The 17,673-nt window shown below is 36.6% G+C and overlaps 1 protein-coding gene across 2 annotated transcripts in view; it reads right to left on the bottom strand.

The window, feature by feature from the left end:
- The window catches only part of LOC136830217 (uncharacterized protein ZK1073.1), a 112,426-nt gene that overhangs the window by 25,449 nt on the left and 69,304 nt on the right, over positions 1 to 17,673 (bottom strand). For both annotated transcript variants that reach the window (XM_067089517.1, XM_067089518.1), the window contains exons 3-4: positions 10,986 to 11,049; positions 4,838 to 4,955 (exon numbers count right to left, since the gene is read on the bottom strand). In XM_067089517.1, coding sequence (XP_066945618.1) covers positions 4,838 to 4,955; positions 10,986 to 11,049 — 182 coding nt within the window. The remainder of the gene's footprint in view (positions 1 to 4,837; positions 4,956 to 10,985; positions 11,050 to 17,673) is intronic.

Genomic DNA, 17,673 nt, shown 5'->3' with positions numbered 1-17,673 from the left:
GAATGGCAAGGGAAAATTTCTGAAGATTTAGAAAGTTACATTCTTCAAGGGCGATTCCTGGCAGAGATTGACTAGATTCCCCAGAAAACAGACGACGTCAAGGTGAGATTCTTTAGGAACGAGATTCTTAAGGGACAATGAGAAGGATAAAAGGGAAAGATTTAAGAGGGGCAATGAGATAGACAAGTCTTAGGAGGCTAATGAGAGAGATTATTGTCTGAGGAAGGATGAATGAACAGACAAGATTCCTGTGGGAGAATGAGGGTCAGAAACAGAAATTTGGTGCCAGAAATTGAGTATCTCTAAGAGTTGCCAAGAAATTACTAGATATTAATTAACGCCTCATCACAGTTGCAACATACTGAGGGCTAAGGAGGGCTACGGAAAATTTCTTAGAGGAAAGGTGTAACAAGAGAGCGCTACAAAAAAGAAACTACAGGCATATTGCTGCAGAAAAATGATGCCACAAAAGGGGCGTTACACAAAAGACTGATTTAGAAGAACTGCTACAGGGAAAGAACATCCGAAATGGTGCCAAAAAGGGGGTTTTAATTCGGGTATGGAGCTTACAGCTTAAGAGGCGATTTGATACAATATATTACCATACACTTTTCCCCAATAGAACCAGTGACTCCAGAAGGTGTTACCCTTCAATTTTCAATTCCTTTTCACCCATTCCTAGGTCCTCGTTGGGAGGGTCGGTAGAGTTGTCGGCTAGCACTCGCTAGGCCCGAGTTCGAGTCTCCGGCCGGCTAATGAAGAATTAGAGGAATTTATTTCTGGTGATAGAAATTCATTTCTCGTCATAATGTGGTTCGGATTCCACAATAAGCTGTAGGTCCCGTTGCTAGGTAACCAAATGGTTCTTAGCCACGTAAAATAAGTCTAATCCTTCGGGCCAGCCCTAGGAGAGCTGTTAATCAGCTCAGTGGTCTGGTAAAACTAAGGTATACTTAACTTTTCACCCATTCCTCTATAATGAAGATGCTAGCCAATGTATTTCTCCTCTCGGGTTGTAATCCACCATAGTCATCCAGCTAACACTTATATAACACCCTGGTTAGGTCAACAGAGGCAAACCTTCTCACCACCAGACCACGCGCACCTACAAGCAATAGCTCCTCCCCCCTAGCCTGCAAAGTTCCTGAACCGTAACTCTGTAGAGCCGTTAAACCTTTGAGAGAGAGACAGAGACAGAGAGAGACAGAGAGAAAGAATTCTTATACTTCATGATAACACAAAAAAAACTACAACTTTATTGAAGAAATGAATTGAGAGAGAGAGAGAGAGAGAGAGAGAGAGAGAGAGAGAGAGAGAGAGAGAGAGAGAGAGAGAGAGAGAATTCTTATACTTCATGAAACACAAAAACTACAATTTTATTGAAGAAATGACAAACAGAATTGAGAGAGAGAGAGAGAGAGAGAGAGAGAGAGAGAGAGATTATTAGAATTATTATACTTCGTGATAATAGAAAAAACCACAACTTTATTGAAGAAATGACAAACGAATTGAGAGAGAGAGAGAGAGAGAGAGAGAGAGAGAGAGAGAGAGAGAGAGAGAGAGAGAGGCGGGGGGGAGATCAAAAAGCAGGTTCTCTGAAGATTAAGGACAAAAGAAGATCGTAAGATGTTTGGTAGACGAGGAATAGAGAGGCTCAATGGTCCTTTTTATATCTCCCTCAGACTCTCTCTCTCATCTCTGTCCGACTAACGATTTTCTTTGACCTTTGAAGGAATTAATCCGGTTATAGTCGAAGAATCTCTCTCTCTCTCTCTCTCTCTCTCTCTCTCTCTCTCTCTCTCTCTCTCCATTTCCCATTTAGAAATATGATTAAAGGAAAACAGTTTCATGCACAAGACTTTGATGTAAGATATTGGAGTGTTCCATCGTCGAACTGCGAAAGGTATGCGATATTTCATCACGATACACAAACATATCCATCTGTCTCTTTGTTTATCTATCTATCTATCTATCTATCTATCTATCTATGTTGAAGGTCTTTCGATCAGCAAAGTCAAACAACGTTGGGTTTGGTTAATACTTGGATGGGTGGCCGGAGATCTATGGGCACGGCGCGGGATTAGCAACCAGGTCTTATAATAATCATTTGCTGAAAACTGAAGAGGAACACCTTGTGGCGGCGCGCCCTCTAAGGGGAGAGAGGCGTTTAGTAACGATATATTTTGCTGTTGGTAGTACCAGCGTCTGCTGGGGTCAAAATGAAAGCGTATGGGGGTAGCTACCTCACCCCTAAAGATCTGAATAGAAACCAGAAGCCTGTACTTCTCTGGCGCCACCCCCCTATAGAGGAGAGTGAGGTGTATGGAAGAAAAAAGTACATGTATACATATTGTGAGCATGAGAGAGAGAGAGAGAGAGAGAGAGAGAATTCTTATACTTCATGGTAACACAAAAAAACTACAATTTTATTGAAATAACAAACGAATTGAGAGAGAGAGAGAGAGAGAGAGAGAGAGAGAGAGAGAGAGAGAAGAGAGAGAGATGAGAAGGAACGACAAACGAATTGAGAGAGAGAGAGAGAGAGAGAGAGAGAGAGAGAACATGACTGCGTGCGCATGCGTCTGCATATACAAAACTGTAGAACGCACTGCTATGCTCGCCTCATTCCCAATATCACGAACGTCAACCTAACCTCTATATCCACTGCGACTCCCAGCCGACCTCCAACATCCTTCCCCGCCCCCCCCAGACTCTCCCCTCCCCCCAAAAAGTAAAATTCTTTCATTCTCCGGTTTCCCGCCCCCCGAAAAAGACCTCTTCCTCTTTACCTCGAGTTCCCCACCAGCCTCTGATTCCTGGTGTCAACAGAGAAAGAGGTCGAGAGAGAATCAAACCAAGATATTGGGGTCTTGTTAAGCCGACCTCGATACGTGGTATCGCAAGGGGGAGGGGGGAGGGGAGGGGAGGGGGTATCTAAGGGCCTTGCTAAATTCCATTTAAAATGAAAAAGAGACAAGGGTGGCATTCGTCATAAAGTGTTCATTGGTGACACTATATGCAAGAGTATTGAAGTGGCTGTATGTTTATGTATGTATGTATGTTTACACGCACATACATACAGACGTACACACACATTACAGATATATATATATATATATATATATATATATATATATATATATATATATATGTATGTATGTATATATATATTTATATATATAAATTATATATATATATATATATATATATATATATATATATATATATATATATATATATATATATGTATGTATGTATGTATGTATATATATTTATATATATAAATTATATATATATATATATATATATATATATATATATATATATATATATATCCAATATATATATATATATATACCTAGTAAGTTCCATGCACCGCCTCTCTCTCTCTCTCTCTCTCTCTCTCTCTCTCTCTCTCTCTCTTCCAACACCTGACAAAATCGAGCCATGACGTAAAGAGAATTACATTCCCAAAATAAAGCAGAAGAATATTTGAGAGAGAGAGAGAGAGAGAGAGAGAGAGAGAGAGAGAGAGAGAGAGAGAGAGAGAGAGGCGCGGAGCAGGAATAATAATCCTTCTTGGATTCCATCCTACTCAAGAATGGATCCTACTTGACACAGATCACATTGCGTGCACGCAAGACCGCTTATGTAATGTCGACGTACTTGGTCCTGCAAATACCTCGTATGTTCATGAGAATTTTGAATTCTGCATAATAATAATAATAATAATAATAATAATAATATAATAATAATAATAATAATAATAAACAACAGTGCTTCTTTGTACCCACTATATATATATATATATATATATATATATATATATATATATATATATATATATATATATATATAATATATATATATATATATATATATATATATATACATATAGTATATATATGTAAATATACATACAATCATATATGTATATACATACATACATATGTATACTCCCGCTATTAAAGAAGGCAAACACTCAGAAATATCGTTTGAAGTTCAAGGCCCCTACTCAATTGACACTGCTAAATTCATTCAGGTTTTTAGTGTTCAAAGTTACTCAGCGTTCCATACAGATAATCTTTCAAACTGTTCTTTTTTTTTCTTTTGTTCTTGTTTTACATTTTTCTTTTTTTTTGGCTATTGCAACCCTCCTACCCTTCTCTCTTTAAAAAGTAAATTAGCACAGCATGGCGATATGTTTGATTTGTTATGGAAAGCTAATTTCGATATACACGTGTATATAAATGTGTGTGTGTGTTTGTATAAATAAAGGTTTTTAAAAACTATTAGTTAAGATTTTTTTATCTTTCTCAAAGTATATCTAATATTTGCAAAGACAATATAATAATAATCCATAATAATAGTATCAGAGTGGATCTTGTTTGTCTTCCCCAGGTGGGGAGGGGTAGGTAGGGGAAACAGGAGGGTACAGGGGACATCCCTCCTCCCGCAAATCTGATTGTCCGCCCGCGTGGGGGAGGGGTTGGTAGGGGATCAGGAGGGTAGGGGAGACAGCAGCGCCGAGTTCCAGCACGCGTTGCGCGCGCCAACAAACTCATAATAATAATATAATAATAATAATAACAATAATAATAATAATAAAAGGGGAAAGAATTTAACACCTTACGGTAACACACAAAAAGACTACAACTGAAATGAAGAAATGCTAGACAAACTGATAGAGAGAGAGAGAGAGAGAGAGAGAGAGAGAGAGAGAGAGAGAGTATCTCATGACAACATACAAAAAGACTGCATCTGAAGTGAAGAAAATTACAGATAAAGAAGAGAGAGAGAGAGAGAGAGAGAGAGAGAGAGAGACTACTCGACTCACTCGTTGGGAAGGTCCTCGGCGTTGTCCTCCTGCCCAGGGATGTCGACGTGGATGAAGATCGACCGATCCCTGGTCTCCCTCATGACGGGGTGGTTGGCGAACTCGATCCACGAGGAATCTGGAAAAAAAAAAATAAATAAATAAATAAAAGAAATTATAAGTTAAAATAAAATTGAAGATAGTTTTTGGATGAGAATGAAAATATTATGCAATATGCAAATTGATTCTGGCAACACAAAGCTGGTTTTTAGTTTTCTGTAAAAGAAAACTATTGTGCCGGCTTTTTCTGTCCGTCCGCACTGTTTCTGTCCGTCCGCACTTTTTCTGTCCGTCCGCACTTTTTCTGTCCGTCCGCACTTTTTCTGTCCGTCCGCACTTTTTCTGTCCGTCCGCACTTTTTCTGTCCGCCCTCATATCTTAGAAACTACTGAGGCTAGAGGGCTGCTAATTGGTATGTTGATCATCCACCCTCCGATAATCAAACATTCCAAATTGCAGCCCTTTAGCCTCAGTAGTTTTTATTTTATTTAAGGTTAAAATTAGCCATAATCGTGCATCCGGCAACGATATAGGCCACCATCGGGCCGTGGTTAAAGCTTCATGGGCCGCGGCTCATACAGCATTATACCGAGACCACCGAAAGATAGATCTATTTTCGGTGGCCTTGATTCTACGCTGCAGAGGCTGTACGGAAAACTCGATTGCGCCGAAGAAACTTCGGAGCATTTTTTATTTGTTATATTGTTAAAAATAAAATTTTTTAATATAGTGTTTGGGTGGGAACAAATATAATATGCAATATGCAAATTGATCCAAGCAACACGTAGCTCGGCTTGATATTGTCGAAACTTAAAAAAAAAAAAATGAAAATAGCATTTGGATGAGAATGAAAACCATTTGCAATATGTACTGTAAACTAATTCTAGCAACACAAAATTAGATGTTATTTTGTTAAAAATAAAAAAAAATTGAAAATACCATTTGGGTGGGAACAAAATTATTATGGAATGTGTAAATCGATCTTAAAAATGCGTAGATGCTTTTTTTTTAATTATTATGAGTGAGCCCCTTTGGTTGAATGATTGATCGACATAGACATAATGCAAATGATCTGGCGTGACAGAAAAATTTTAAATATTAAAAAATAATGAAAATAGCCTCTGGATGAGAATGAAAATAATACGCAACATGCAAACTTATTCTAGCAACACATAAAAACACTGGTTTTTAAAGTTTAAAATAAAAAAAATTTAAATAGTATTTTGGTGGCAACAAATTTAATATGCAAATTGATTCCATCAACATGTAGTCACTTTTTTTCTTATTGTGAGTGAGCCTCTTTGGTAGAATGATTGACTGATTGTAAGTTATCTACGGTGATAGAGTTTTTAAAAATTAAAAAAAATTTAAAAGCCTATTTGGATGAGAATAAAAATAATATGTAATACGCAAATTGATTCCAGTAACACATTAGTGATTTTTTTTTATCGTGAGGAATCCCCTTTGGTTGAATGATTGATTGACAGATTGAAAATTATCTGGCGTGACAACTACATATCCCATCAAATGGTATGCCTATTAAGTGTTTTGCCAGGCGCACTGTAACTGGCGTATAACAACAATAGTGTTAAAGGGGCTTTGATGTGTATCTCCTCAGGATTTATTTTACATTTATCCTTTTACTTTAAAACTCTTTCATTTGGTCGCCTCCCACCTAACCTTCCAACATCTTTAACTTGACACACCACCAATTATCATTTTTCACTGACTCTCCAAGAACCAGGAATCGTGACTTAGCAATCTCGTTAAACTATCTCATAATTAAATAATGGGCGAGACAGTTTCCACGGCAACAAATCGTCAACTTTCTCCTAATTTCTGCCAAGTCTGAACAAAATGAGCCCAAACAAAAGTTCCCCTCACTCAGATCTGGACCTCTCCCAAACTCTAATCGTTTGTTGGTGGTAGTTACAAGGCTTTCCCTTCCTTGGTTAAACTTTAAAAGAACGAGACAGGTTTTTTTGGGTAATCTTATTAAGCAACAGACAAATAGCCAAAAGGATAGGCACACAGAACCACAAAAAAATACAATCTTGTGGCAAGGGATAAATACATACACAAACACCAGTACACATATGTACACACATACATAAAAAAATAGAACTCTAACCAATATAATCTACTTGTCGCAGGTATAAATTACATACACACACACGCACATACACGAGTACACATACACTCACATACACACATACACAATGTCACAGGTGAAAACATTACCAGCGCCAAAGTTCACTGACAGAGTTCAAATGAATTTTAAGTAGGATTATGTGAGGGGCGGGAGGAAGGAAGGGTCCACAATTCGTTGACTGCCAACGAAAAAATCGTCATTCCGAGCCTGAACTTGATTTCGTAAGCACACGTACATACTCACACACATGCGCACAAACACACACACACACATATATATATATGTGTATATAATATATATCATATATATGAATTAATTTTATCACATCACCGTGGTTCATATACAAGCATTAAGCTATAAATGTCCTTTAATATCTAATTCGCTCTACCTCGGAAATAATATATTTTCATATATGTTACCCAAGGGGAATTTTTTAGTTGATGATAAGTTCGTCGCCTCGTGGGCTCGAACCACGATAAGACAAGAACTCACGACTACAGTGACGCGCATTAAACCACACGTCCATCAAGTGAGATATAAGTTGATACCGACTCCCACCTACAGATATATATATATATATATATATATATATATATATATATATATATATATATATATATATAGAGAGAGAGAGAGAGAGAGAGAGAGAGAGAGAGAGAGAGAGAGAGAGAGAGAGAGGGTCCACACTTAAACTTCTCTTTTAAATAACTGGAAGGGATTTTCCATTCCACAAGAATCAGCATAATTATCGAAGGGACGAACAGTAGACACAAACGAAGCGTCAATAATCTCATTTAAATGGCTTCTCTTAGGCTTCCTTCCGCGTGATTGATGGAATAAGGACGGAAGGTGATAAAAAGGGGGGATATGAAAAGACGTGATGATAATGAGGCTAGGGAGAGAGGGAAGATAAGGAAAACGATGTGATACGGGATAGAAAAAAAAACGTAAGGATGAGAAAATAAAGAAAGAACAATGAAAGTTAATAACATATCTGATATGGAATAGATAAAAAAATATATAAAAAACGTAAGGAAGAGAAAATAAAGAAAATATGCAAGTTAATAACATACATGATAAAATGTGTGACAGGGAGATAACGTGATAAAGGAAGAATAAGAAAACAATAAAATTAACAGCAAAGGGAGATTAGCAACAAAGAAGAAGGGATGAAGAGAGGATAAGAACAACAAGGGTGATGAGATAGGTGATAAAAAGAACAAAGGGAATAAAGGAGATGATAATAGAATGTGATAAAGGAATGATAAGGAAAACGAGGGAATGAGGTTTGGGAAAATCTGAACATAAATAGCACAAAAAAAAAGAGTAAATAAGCATTGAATAAGCAGAAAAAAATAAGAATGGGATTGACGAACGATGGTGATATAAAAGGGAATAGCGATAAGTATCTCAAAAGGGATAAAAGGCGCGTGAAAAGAATGAATGCATAAAAAAATAAGTGATAAAAATGACTATAAAATTTAAAACAAAATGAGAGAGAGAGAGTGAGAGAATAATAAAAAGAAAAAATTATGACTAAGACAGAGTAGAATGAAGAGAGAAGTGAAAGAGAATTAAAACACCTCAAGAAAAGTAGAAATGAAAAGAAATGATTCATTATGAAGACAGAGTATGAATGAAAAAGAGAGAAATAAAAAAGAGAGAGAGAGGAATTAAAACACCGCAAGAAAAAGTAGAAATGAAAGAAAATCAAAACCAGAAAAAGAGGAACGAATGATAGCTTGGAAGAGTTGATACCACCAAAATAATAATAATAATAATATATATATATTATATATTTATATATATTCATAAATATAAATATAAATATAATATATATATATATATATATATATATATATATGTGGAAAAAGAAAGGGATGAAGAGACTTGGAAGTTATGATGAAGAAAGAGAAAGTGAAGAGAGGAAGATGAACCAGAAGTGGGAGAAAAATAAAACCAGAGAGAGAGAGAGAGAGAGAGAATACTCAGGGAATATCGATAACAAAAACAAGGTCGAAACCAGCGATAGTCATTAGCATGTAATGGAGACCTTTCATGATTATATTACATCCTAATAAGCTCTCAACAAACAACATACGCTCTTACAATGGCATACTTTGCGCGCGCGCGTGTGTGTGTGTGTGTGCATAATATATATCCATATTATTAGGTATATACATACATACACATGCATACATACTGTACATATAATCTTCATACACATACTAACACACACTATATAAATATATAAATATATATATATATATATATATATATATATATATATATATATATATATATATATATATATATATATATATATATATATATATATTAAAACTTATACACTAGCAGCATTTTTTGCCTGCATTCCTAATATATTGATGATGAAATTTAAATTAGGAATCCAGGCAAAAATTGAAATATCACAATGCCAGAGCAGCAATGTACAACACAAAAATTTGCTTGTTAGCCTTATAATAATAGTATGAAAGATATCCCTCATCTTCTGTGTTAATGGCATTCAAAACAATACAAGGCAAGAACTCCCCAGACAATATTAAAGGGTGGTATATAAAAGTAAGTCAGGGCTAGCAGCCTCATCACTAAAACAACTGAACTAAGAAAGAGATCTGGAACAGGCTAACAATCCTTTAGGAGTTAACCAACATCAATCTAGCTTCATAAAAGAAAGTTACAAGAAAATGAATATCAAAGGGATGTATAAACTTGATCCTTTAATATATTGTTTATATATATATATATTATCATATTTGTAAACACATATATATATAGTTTCAATATGACATATATATTGTTTATCAGCAATGTCCCCTGAGAGTCTATTGTGACAAATGAGTTTTAAACCACTGACCTTGGGGATAACCGCTAACGGTTGTGTATGTTCGTCAGTACTAATGTAGCTGGAAAAACCTGCAGATACCCCGTTTCTTATTTTTCACACCTGTGGTAATGTGTGATATATATATATATATATATATATATATATATATATATATATATATATATATATATATAGTTTTACATGACTAAACCACTGACCTTGCAAACGCGAGCCTAAGGTGCTGGAAAAACCTGCAGATACAGGTATCCTAGTTTTACATGTAGGAAACAGAAATTGCAAAAAAAGAAATAACAGTAACAGACATGAGGACAAAATCAATAGAAATCATGTCCAACGCCACAACGTGAAGATCAACGCTCGCCGACATCCCAGTATAATAAGTGAACAAGTTACATACTCGTATGACACGTTAACCTTTATGGTGATGAATAATGAATGATCTTCCTCTCGCTAAAACGAACGGATGGGTTGACTTCTACTTTCTCTCTTATTCTCTTCACATTTTTTTTTATTTTTATACATATCTACGTAGGTGTAAGCGTATATGTCTATAAGGTAGTATATTAATTACATATAGAACGATACACATACGTCGTACTGATGTAAACTAACAGCCAACATTCTATGAATCAAATAGGCGCGCATGTACACACGCGCACACACATGCACACAAATATATATATATATATATATATATATATATATATATATATATATATATATATATATATATATATATATATATACATATATACACATATATATATATATATATATATATATATATATATATATATATATATATATATATATGCAAGCAGTTAGCCTGCCCGGGTAATGCCTTAAGTACAGTGGTACTTAGGTTTCAACTTCTTTTATGACTTGTGTGGCCTGGTTGTCAGCGGTCTGGTCTTTTATTTGAAAGATCTGGGTTCGATCCTAATCTGAATCAGAAATTTCTATATATATACACAACACACACACACATACATATATATATATATATATATATATATATATATATATATATATATATATATATATATATATATATATATATATATATATATATATATATGGATACTTACGATTGCATCCCATATCATGGACAGTGAGGAAGACAGCCCTGGATTCAGCTTTAGTCATGTCACCCTGAAAAAAAATAATATATCATTACAAATGTAAATATTATAAAGGGACATTAATTAGATATTTAAATACAACCCTAGCCATAACAGAACTGCAAAATATGTAAGTGAACCCACGGTTTTATCCTAGAAAAAATAAAGGAAAAAATGTCATTGACCTACGACAGAGTAGATGCAGCGTTTCTTTACATTCTATAAGGAAACCGAACTAAATTCTAACCTGCAACATCTGGCAATTAGCTCAGACACAATGGGCGGGGCTTATGGCTAAGCATAAAAAAAACCAATCTTCTCGTTACGGGAAATGAGAAAACATTATCATATATGATTTTATCCGTATTATGCTATACTCATTCTCTCTCTCTCTCTCTCTCTCTCTCTCTCTCTCTCTCTCTCTCTCTCTCTCTCTCTCTCTCTCTCTCATACAAGCACACAAACGCAGGCACACATATCACACGAAACACAAGCAAAATTTCTCTCTCTCTCTCTCTCTCTCTCTCTCATACAAACACACAAACACAAGCACACACATATCAGACGAAACACATGCAAAATTTCTCTCTCTCTCTCTCTCTCTCTCTCTCTCTCTCTCTCTCTCTCTCTCATACAAACACACAAACACAGGCACACACATATCACACGAAACACAAGCAAAATTTCTCTCTCTCTCTCTCTATCTCTCTCTCTCTCATACAAACACACAACAAACACAAGCACACATATTATTAGACGAAGCACATGCAAACTCTCTCTCTCTCTCTCTCTCTCTCTCTCTCTCTCTCTCTCTCTCTCTCTCTCTCTCTCTCTCACACACAGACACAAAACACACACATGAAACATGCAAAATTCATTTCCACGACAACACTTAATCCCTCGTGAACTTTAGAGGACGACGCAAAATCATGAAATGCGATTCCGCTGACAGTTGGGCACATCAAAGCATGATAAACCCGAACATAGGATTTAGGCTAATGGACGGCATTTGCAATACGAATGCCATCAAGTACTTTTCATTTTCTCAATCTCGCATCTGAATTTTAATGATGATGAGCCGCCATGTCTGAGGTCACCACAGTAACGGTAAATGATATTCCCTAACAATATTTGATTGGTAATCCTGTAATCCGGCAAACTTTGGAATTTGCTTCATATGTCTGTGTTCCTTCGTTGTTATGTATATCATCTGAATGAAGAGAAAGAACGACTTCTTCAATCTGTTATATTAATTTACAATTCTTTAATGAAAAAACCCTTATTGGAAAAATTAACATCCAAGGCAAAAGGCGTTTAAAAGGAGCTTTGTTTTAAAAATTTTATTTTTTTTAAAGAAAATAACCTTACAGGAAAAATTACGCATTCAAGACAAAAAGACTTTTAATGTTTTATCAACAAAAATTTTCTTGATTTAAAAAAAATCCCACTGGAAACATTAAGCATCCAAGGCATAAGACGTTTAAAGACGCTTTGTTTTAAAAATTTAAAATTTTTTCATGAAAATAGTCTTAAATCAAACATGCAAGGCAAAAGACGTTTAAAGACGCTTCTTGTATCAATTAAAAACTTCATTAAAAAAATCCTACTGGAAGCATTAAACATCCTAGGTACAAGACGTTTAAAAAAAAAAGCTTTGCTTTATCAGTTAAACATTTTTTTATTTAAAAAATCCTGCTGGAAACATTAAACACTCAAGGCAAAAGACGTTTAGCTGAAGAGTGAAAGACTTTAAAGACTTGAACTGACCTGTCTATAATCAGTTTCCATCAAAGACTTATGTAATCAAATGAAACAAGTAAAAAATGCGCCGAAGTTTCTTCGGCGCAATCGAGTTTTCTGTACAGCCGCTACAGCGTATAATCAAGGACACCTGAAATAGATCTATCTTTCGGTGGTCTCGGTATAATGCTGTACGAGCCGCGGTTCATGAACTTTTAACCACGGACCGGTGGTGCCCTGTCATATATCGTTGCCAGATGCACGATCATGGCTAACTTTAACCTTAAAATAAAAACTACAGAGGCTAGAGCGCTGCAATTTGGTATGTTTGATGATTGGAGGGCGGATGATCAATTTACCAATTTGCAGCCCTCTAGCCTCAGTAGTTTTTAAGATCTGAGGGCGGACAGAAAAAGTCCGGATGGAGAGACAAAGCCGGCACAATAGGTTTCTTGTACAGAAAACCAAACCACAACAGTTGACGAATACATCAATACGTTCAATTCTCGAAGAACTCGGCTGACATCAACTTCCAAAGAAACTTCGGAGAAAAGTTCTACGAACTGATTCTAGCCGAGTCAGTAACAAAGGTCTGGATAAAAGCCAAAACAATAACAATATACGTCAGAAATAATGAAAAACGAGAGACGCAAACAAAAACCATTCGCTCAATCGATAACGTATTGGTTTTGGAAAAATCCGGAGACATCAAAAGACATATATAGCATTAAAGGAATATTCTTCTCTTATTCAAAATTTCAATAAACCTCTTTTCTTCTTCGTAAAGTCGCTGTGCAGTTACTGATTAGCATTCGTTTGTTTTGTCCTCTCGCAGTAATGTTAAATTTTTTTTTTTTTACTTTTATTGATGTCTGTTACTTTCGTATTGATCTCATCGCCAAGTTAAATTGTCTGTACCTTTCCAGAGACAAATTTAATGGCAAATCTTATTCATTTAATTTTGATCATTGTGGATTTATTCATATACCAACACCTTTAACATGTTGCTTTTGTTGTTCTATTTCTTGAATCATCAATATTTATATTTTTGCAGTTATTGTTATTGTAGTAGTAGTTACCATTGATATGGCTTCTACTGCAGTTACTATTGTTGTTGCAGCGCTGTTATTCTTTATTACAATAACAACTACACCTCTCTTCTAACCGACAAAGCCAATAGGCATCCCACTGAGAGGAAGGCAGGAAATTCGCACGCCTACCTTCATCAGAATAAATATAAACAAAAAGAGGATAAAATTCCAAAATTCCCTCCCCGGCACGCAACAACAGCTTCATCTGCATAAAAAAAAAACACACCACGGCTGCGATGCAAAAGTTTTCCCCCTTTTGGAAATACAGAAGAGGAGTGTATCTATAGGACCGTAATTCTCAAAAAGGCTGAATCTGAAAATAGGCGAGTTTATCTGTATTGGGAGAATGATGCCCCGAGGCAATAGCAGAGGTGGGGATGTACTGTATATACATGCTATTTTGCGGGAGGTTACGGCCGTCATGCTTTATTTTGTTGGAGATCTCGGTTGCTTTATTTATTTTGTTGGAGATTGTGGTTGGGTTTATTTATTTTGTTGGAGATCATGGTTGAATTTCTTGATTTTGTTGGAGATTGTGCTTGATTTCATTATTTTGTTGGAGATTGTGCTTGATTTCATTATTTTGTTGGAGATCGTGGTTGGATTTCATTATTTTGTTGGAGATCGTGGTTGGATTTCATTATTTTGTTGGAGATTGTGCTTGATTTCATTATTTTGTTGGAGATCGTGGTTGGATTTCATTATTTTGTTGGAGATTGTGCTTGATTTCATTATTTTGTTGGAGATCATGGTTGGATTTCATTAATTTGTTGGAGCTCAGTTTTCCCCCTCCCAAATTTCATTTTTTTTTGGAGACCGTGGTTGGAGCTCACTACTGTGTTGGAGATCGTGATTGGTGTTGGTGATCGTGGTTGGTGTTGAAGATCGTGGTTGGATTTCATTGTTTTGTTGGAGATCAGGTTGGATCTACACTATTTTGTGGGAGATCATGAATGAATTTCATTACTTTGTTGGACACCAGGACTGAATTTATTTATTTTGTTGGATATCATGGATGGATTTCTTTATTTTGATGAAGATCGTGGTAGGATTTCATTATTTTGTGGGAGATCGTGATTGGTTTTCGTTATTTTGTTGGCGCTGATGGCTCCATTGTTTGATTCTGAATGAGATTTGAGTTGTAAACTATTTCGCTGGATGTGACGGTTGAAAAGTTTATTTTGTGGAATTTTAGGGGTGCAGACCAGAAGTATCCGTTTAAACTCTAGGACCAAAAATGGCGGATATGGGTGAACAAAAAGACAAGTGAGATAGGATACTGAGAGCGTTAATTCCCATGTTTATTTCGGTGTCATCAGGTTTCGGTCCCCCCCAAAAAACAAATGTTTTTCCTTTTATTTTCTTTAATAATTAATTGTTCGAGCCTGTTTACCTTGGCGCCTCAACTGCCATGGTCCCTGATGCTTCTTATTCAGGCCTGACTTAGTTAGGGTCCTATCAGCGTTCAATTTACACTACACCTACTAAATTATAGCCTCTTTGATGTTTCCAAAGTTTTTGGCAATTGCCCATGCCATCGGCCTACCAAGGAAAAATTACTTAACTTTCTTCCAGACCACAGAAGCACTAATTCCCCATCCAATACGCCTCCCAAAATCTTTGATGCTAATAAACTTCAGGTAAGGGGTGTTTGAGAGTTTGAAATGCCCATGCCTTCGGCCTGCAACTTAGTTGTGAAAAAAATTACATTGCTAGATTTAGACAATAATCAAAAGAAGAACTGTTCCAGCTACAAGTCAATAACGTCTACCCCTTTTTTGTTTATTTTTTCAAGCCGAAAGAATCCTTTTGAGAGAGAGAGGGATCTATTTTGGGTGTTTCGACTAGGTTGTCGCATAAGAAATGTCCCTGTTTCGAGGAGGTTGTCCAGGAAATTGAAGGAGAGAGAGAGAGAGAGAGAGAGAGAGAGAGAGAGAGAGAGAGAGAGAGAGAGAGAGAGAGAGAGAGAGAGAGAGAGTTTGGGTGGTTTTAGAGAGAGAGAGAGAGAGAGAGAGAGAGAGAGGAGAGAGAGAGGAGAGAGAGAGAGAGAGAGGTTTTAGGGTGTTTGAGAGAGGAGAGAGAGAGAGAGAGAGAGAGAGAGAGAGAGAGAGAGAGAGAGAGAGAGAGAGAGAGAGTGGGGGTTTGGGAGTGTTTCAAGGAGGGAAAGAGAGATATAGGGGTGTGTTTTCAAGGGGAGAGAGAGAGAGAGAGAGAGAGAGAGAGAGAGAGAGAGAGAGAGAGTTTGGGTGGTTTGGGAGTGTTTCAAGAGAGAGAAGAGAGAGAGAGGGGTGGTTTTAGGGTGTTTGAGAGAGAGAGAGAGAGAGAGAGAGAGAGAGAGAGAGAGAGAGAGGTGGTTTGGGAGTGTTTCAAGGAGAGAAAGAGAGATAGAGGGGGTGGTTTTAGGAGTGTTGAGAGAGAGAGAGAGAGAGAGAGAGAGAGAGAGAGAGAGAGAGAGAGAGAGAGAGAGGCGTGGGAGGGTTTTAAATGGATTTTATGACCAAGGGTCCAGCACAGTAAAAACAAAAATAGGAGACGGTGGGGGGGAACGAGGAGTAGGTGGGAAGGGTCAGCATTAAGTAAAGAGGGAAAAAAATCTGGAGAGAATTAAGAAAAGAAAGGGGGAGAGGGAAAAGGTAAAGGTGAAAGGGGAAGACACAATAGTAGAAAACCATACCTGTCTGTCTGTCTGTCTGTCTATCTATCTATCTTCTATCTATCTCCCATTTCCCACCTGTCTCCCGTTTTCTATGTATGTACATACAGTTTTCTATTTGTCTATCCCCCATTTTCTATCTATTTATATCCCGTTTTCTATCTATTTATATCCCGTTTTCTAACTATCTAATCTATATCCCGTTTTCTTTCTGGTTGCACTTAATTCACTATGAAAGTAAGGAACATGCTCGTTTTAACTATATATCTATCTCTCTATCTATTTCCCGTTCACTTACTGATTGCGCTTTATCCACTATGAAAATGGAATATGCTCTCTCTCTCTCTCTCTCTCTCTCTCTCTCTCTCTCTCTCTCTCTCTCTCTCTCTAACGGATATGAGATGTTCCTTTTTAAAAGATGAATCTCTCTCTCTCTCTCTAACGGATATGAGATGTTCCTTTGTAAAAAATCTCTCTCTCTCTCTCTCTCTCTCTCTCTCTCTCTCTCTCTCTCTCTCTCTCTCTCTCTCTTTCTAACGGATATGAGATGTTCCTTTGTAAAAGATTAGCACTCTCTCTCTCTCTCTCTCTCTCTCTCTCTCTCTCTCTCTATGATGGATAAAAAAAAGGTCCTTGGTGTGTTTGTAAATGTATTCGATTCTATGACATTACAAAAGATAAGCTCTCTCTCTCTCTCTCTCTCTCTCTCTCTCTCTCTAAAGGATAAAAAAAAAGGTCCTTGGTGTGTGTGTGTGTGTGTGTGTGTAAATTCTCCTGACAAACACGTAGGGATTTTCTTTGAAGAAATATAGGTTCAATGGACCATAAAGAGGCTCCTCGCACACTCTCGCCTAAAAAAGACCGGAAACGATTTCTTTAGGTAGATACAGTCGATTCCTCTCTAACGGACACCGGAGAAGTCTATTTTACAAACTCAGTTTCTCTCCTTCTCTATCTTTCTCTCGCTAATGGATACCTGGAAAAGGGTTTCTTTAGAAAGGAATCTCTCTCTCTCTCTCTCTCTCTCTCTCTCTCTCTCTCTCTCTCTCTCTCTCTCTCTCTCTCTAATGGATACTAGATGGTGAACTGTAAAAGATTTAACTCTCTCTTTCTCTCTCTCTCTCTAATGGATACTAGATGGTCAACTGCAAAAGATTTAACTCTCTCTCTC

Source organism: Macrobrachium rosenbergii, chromosome 46 (assembly GCF_040412425.1).
Source record: "Macrobrachium rosenbergii isolate ZJJX-2024 chromosome 46, ASM4041242v1, whole genome shotgun sequence".
Taxonomy (NCBI): Eukaryota; Metazoa; Arthropoda; class Malacostraca; order Decapoda; family Palaemonidae; genus Macrobrachium; species Macrobrachium rosenbergii.
The sequence above is the reverse complement of the archived record's forward strand: the minus strand, read 5'-3'. Positions and strand labels throughout refer to the sequence as shown.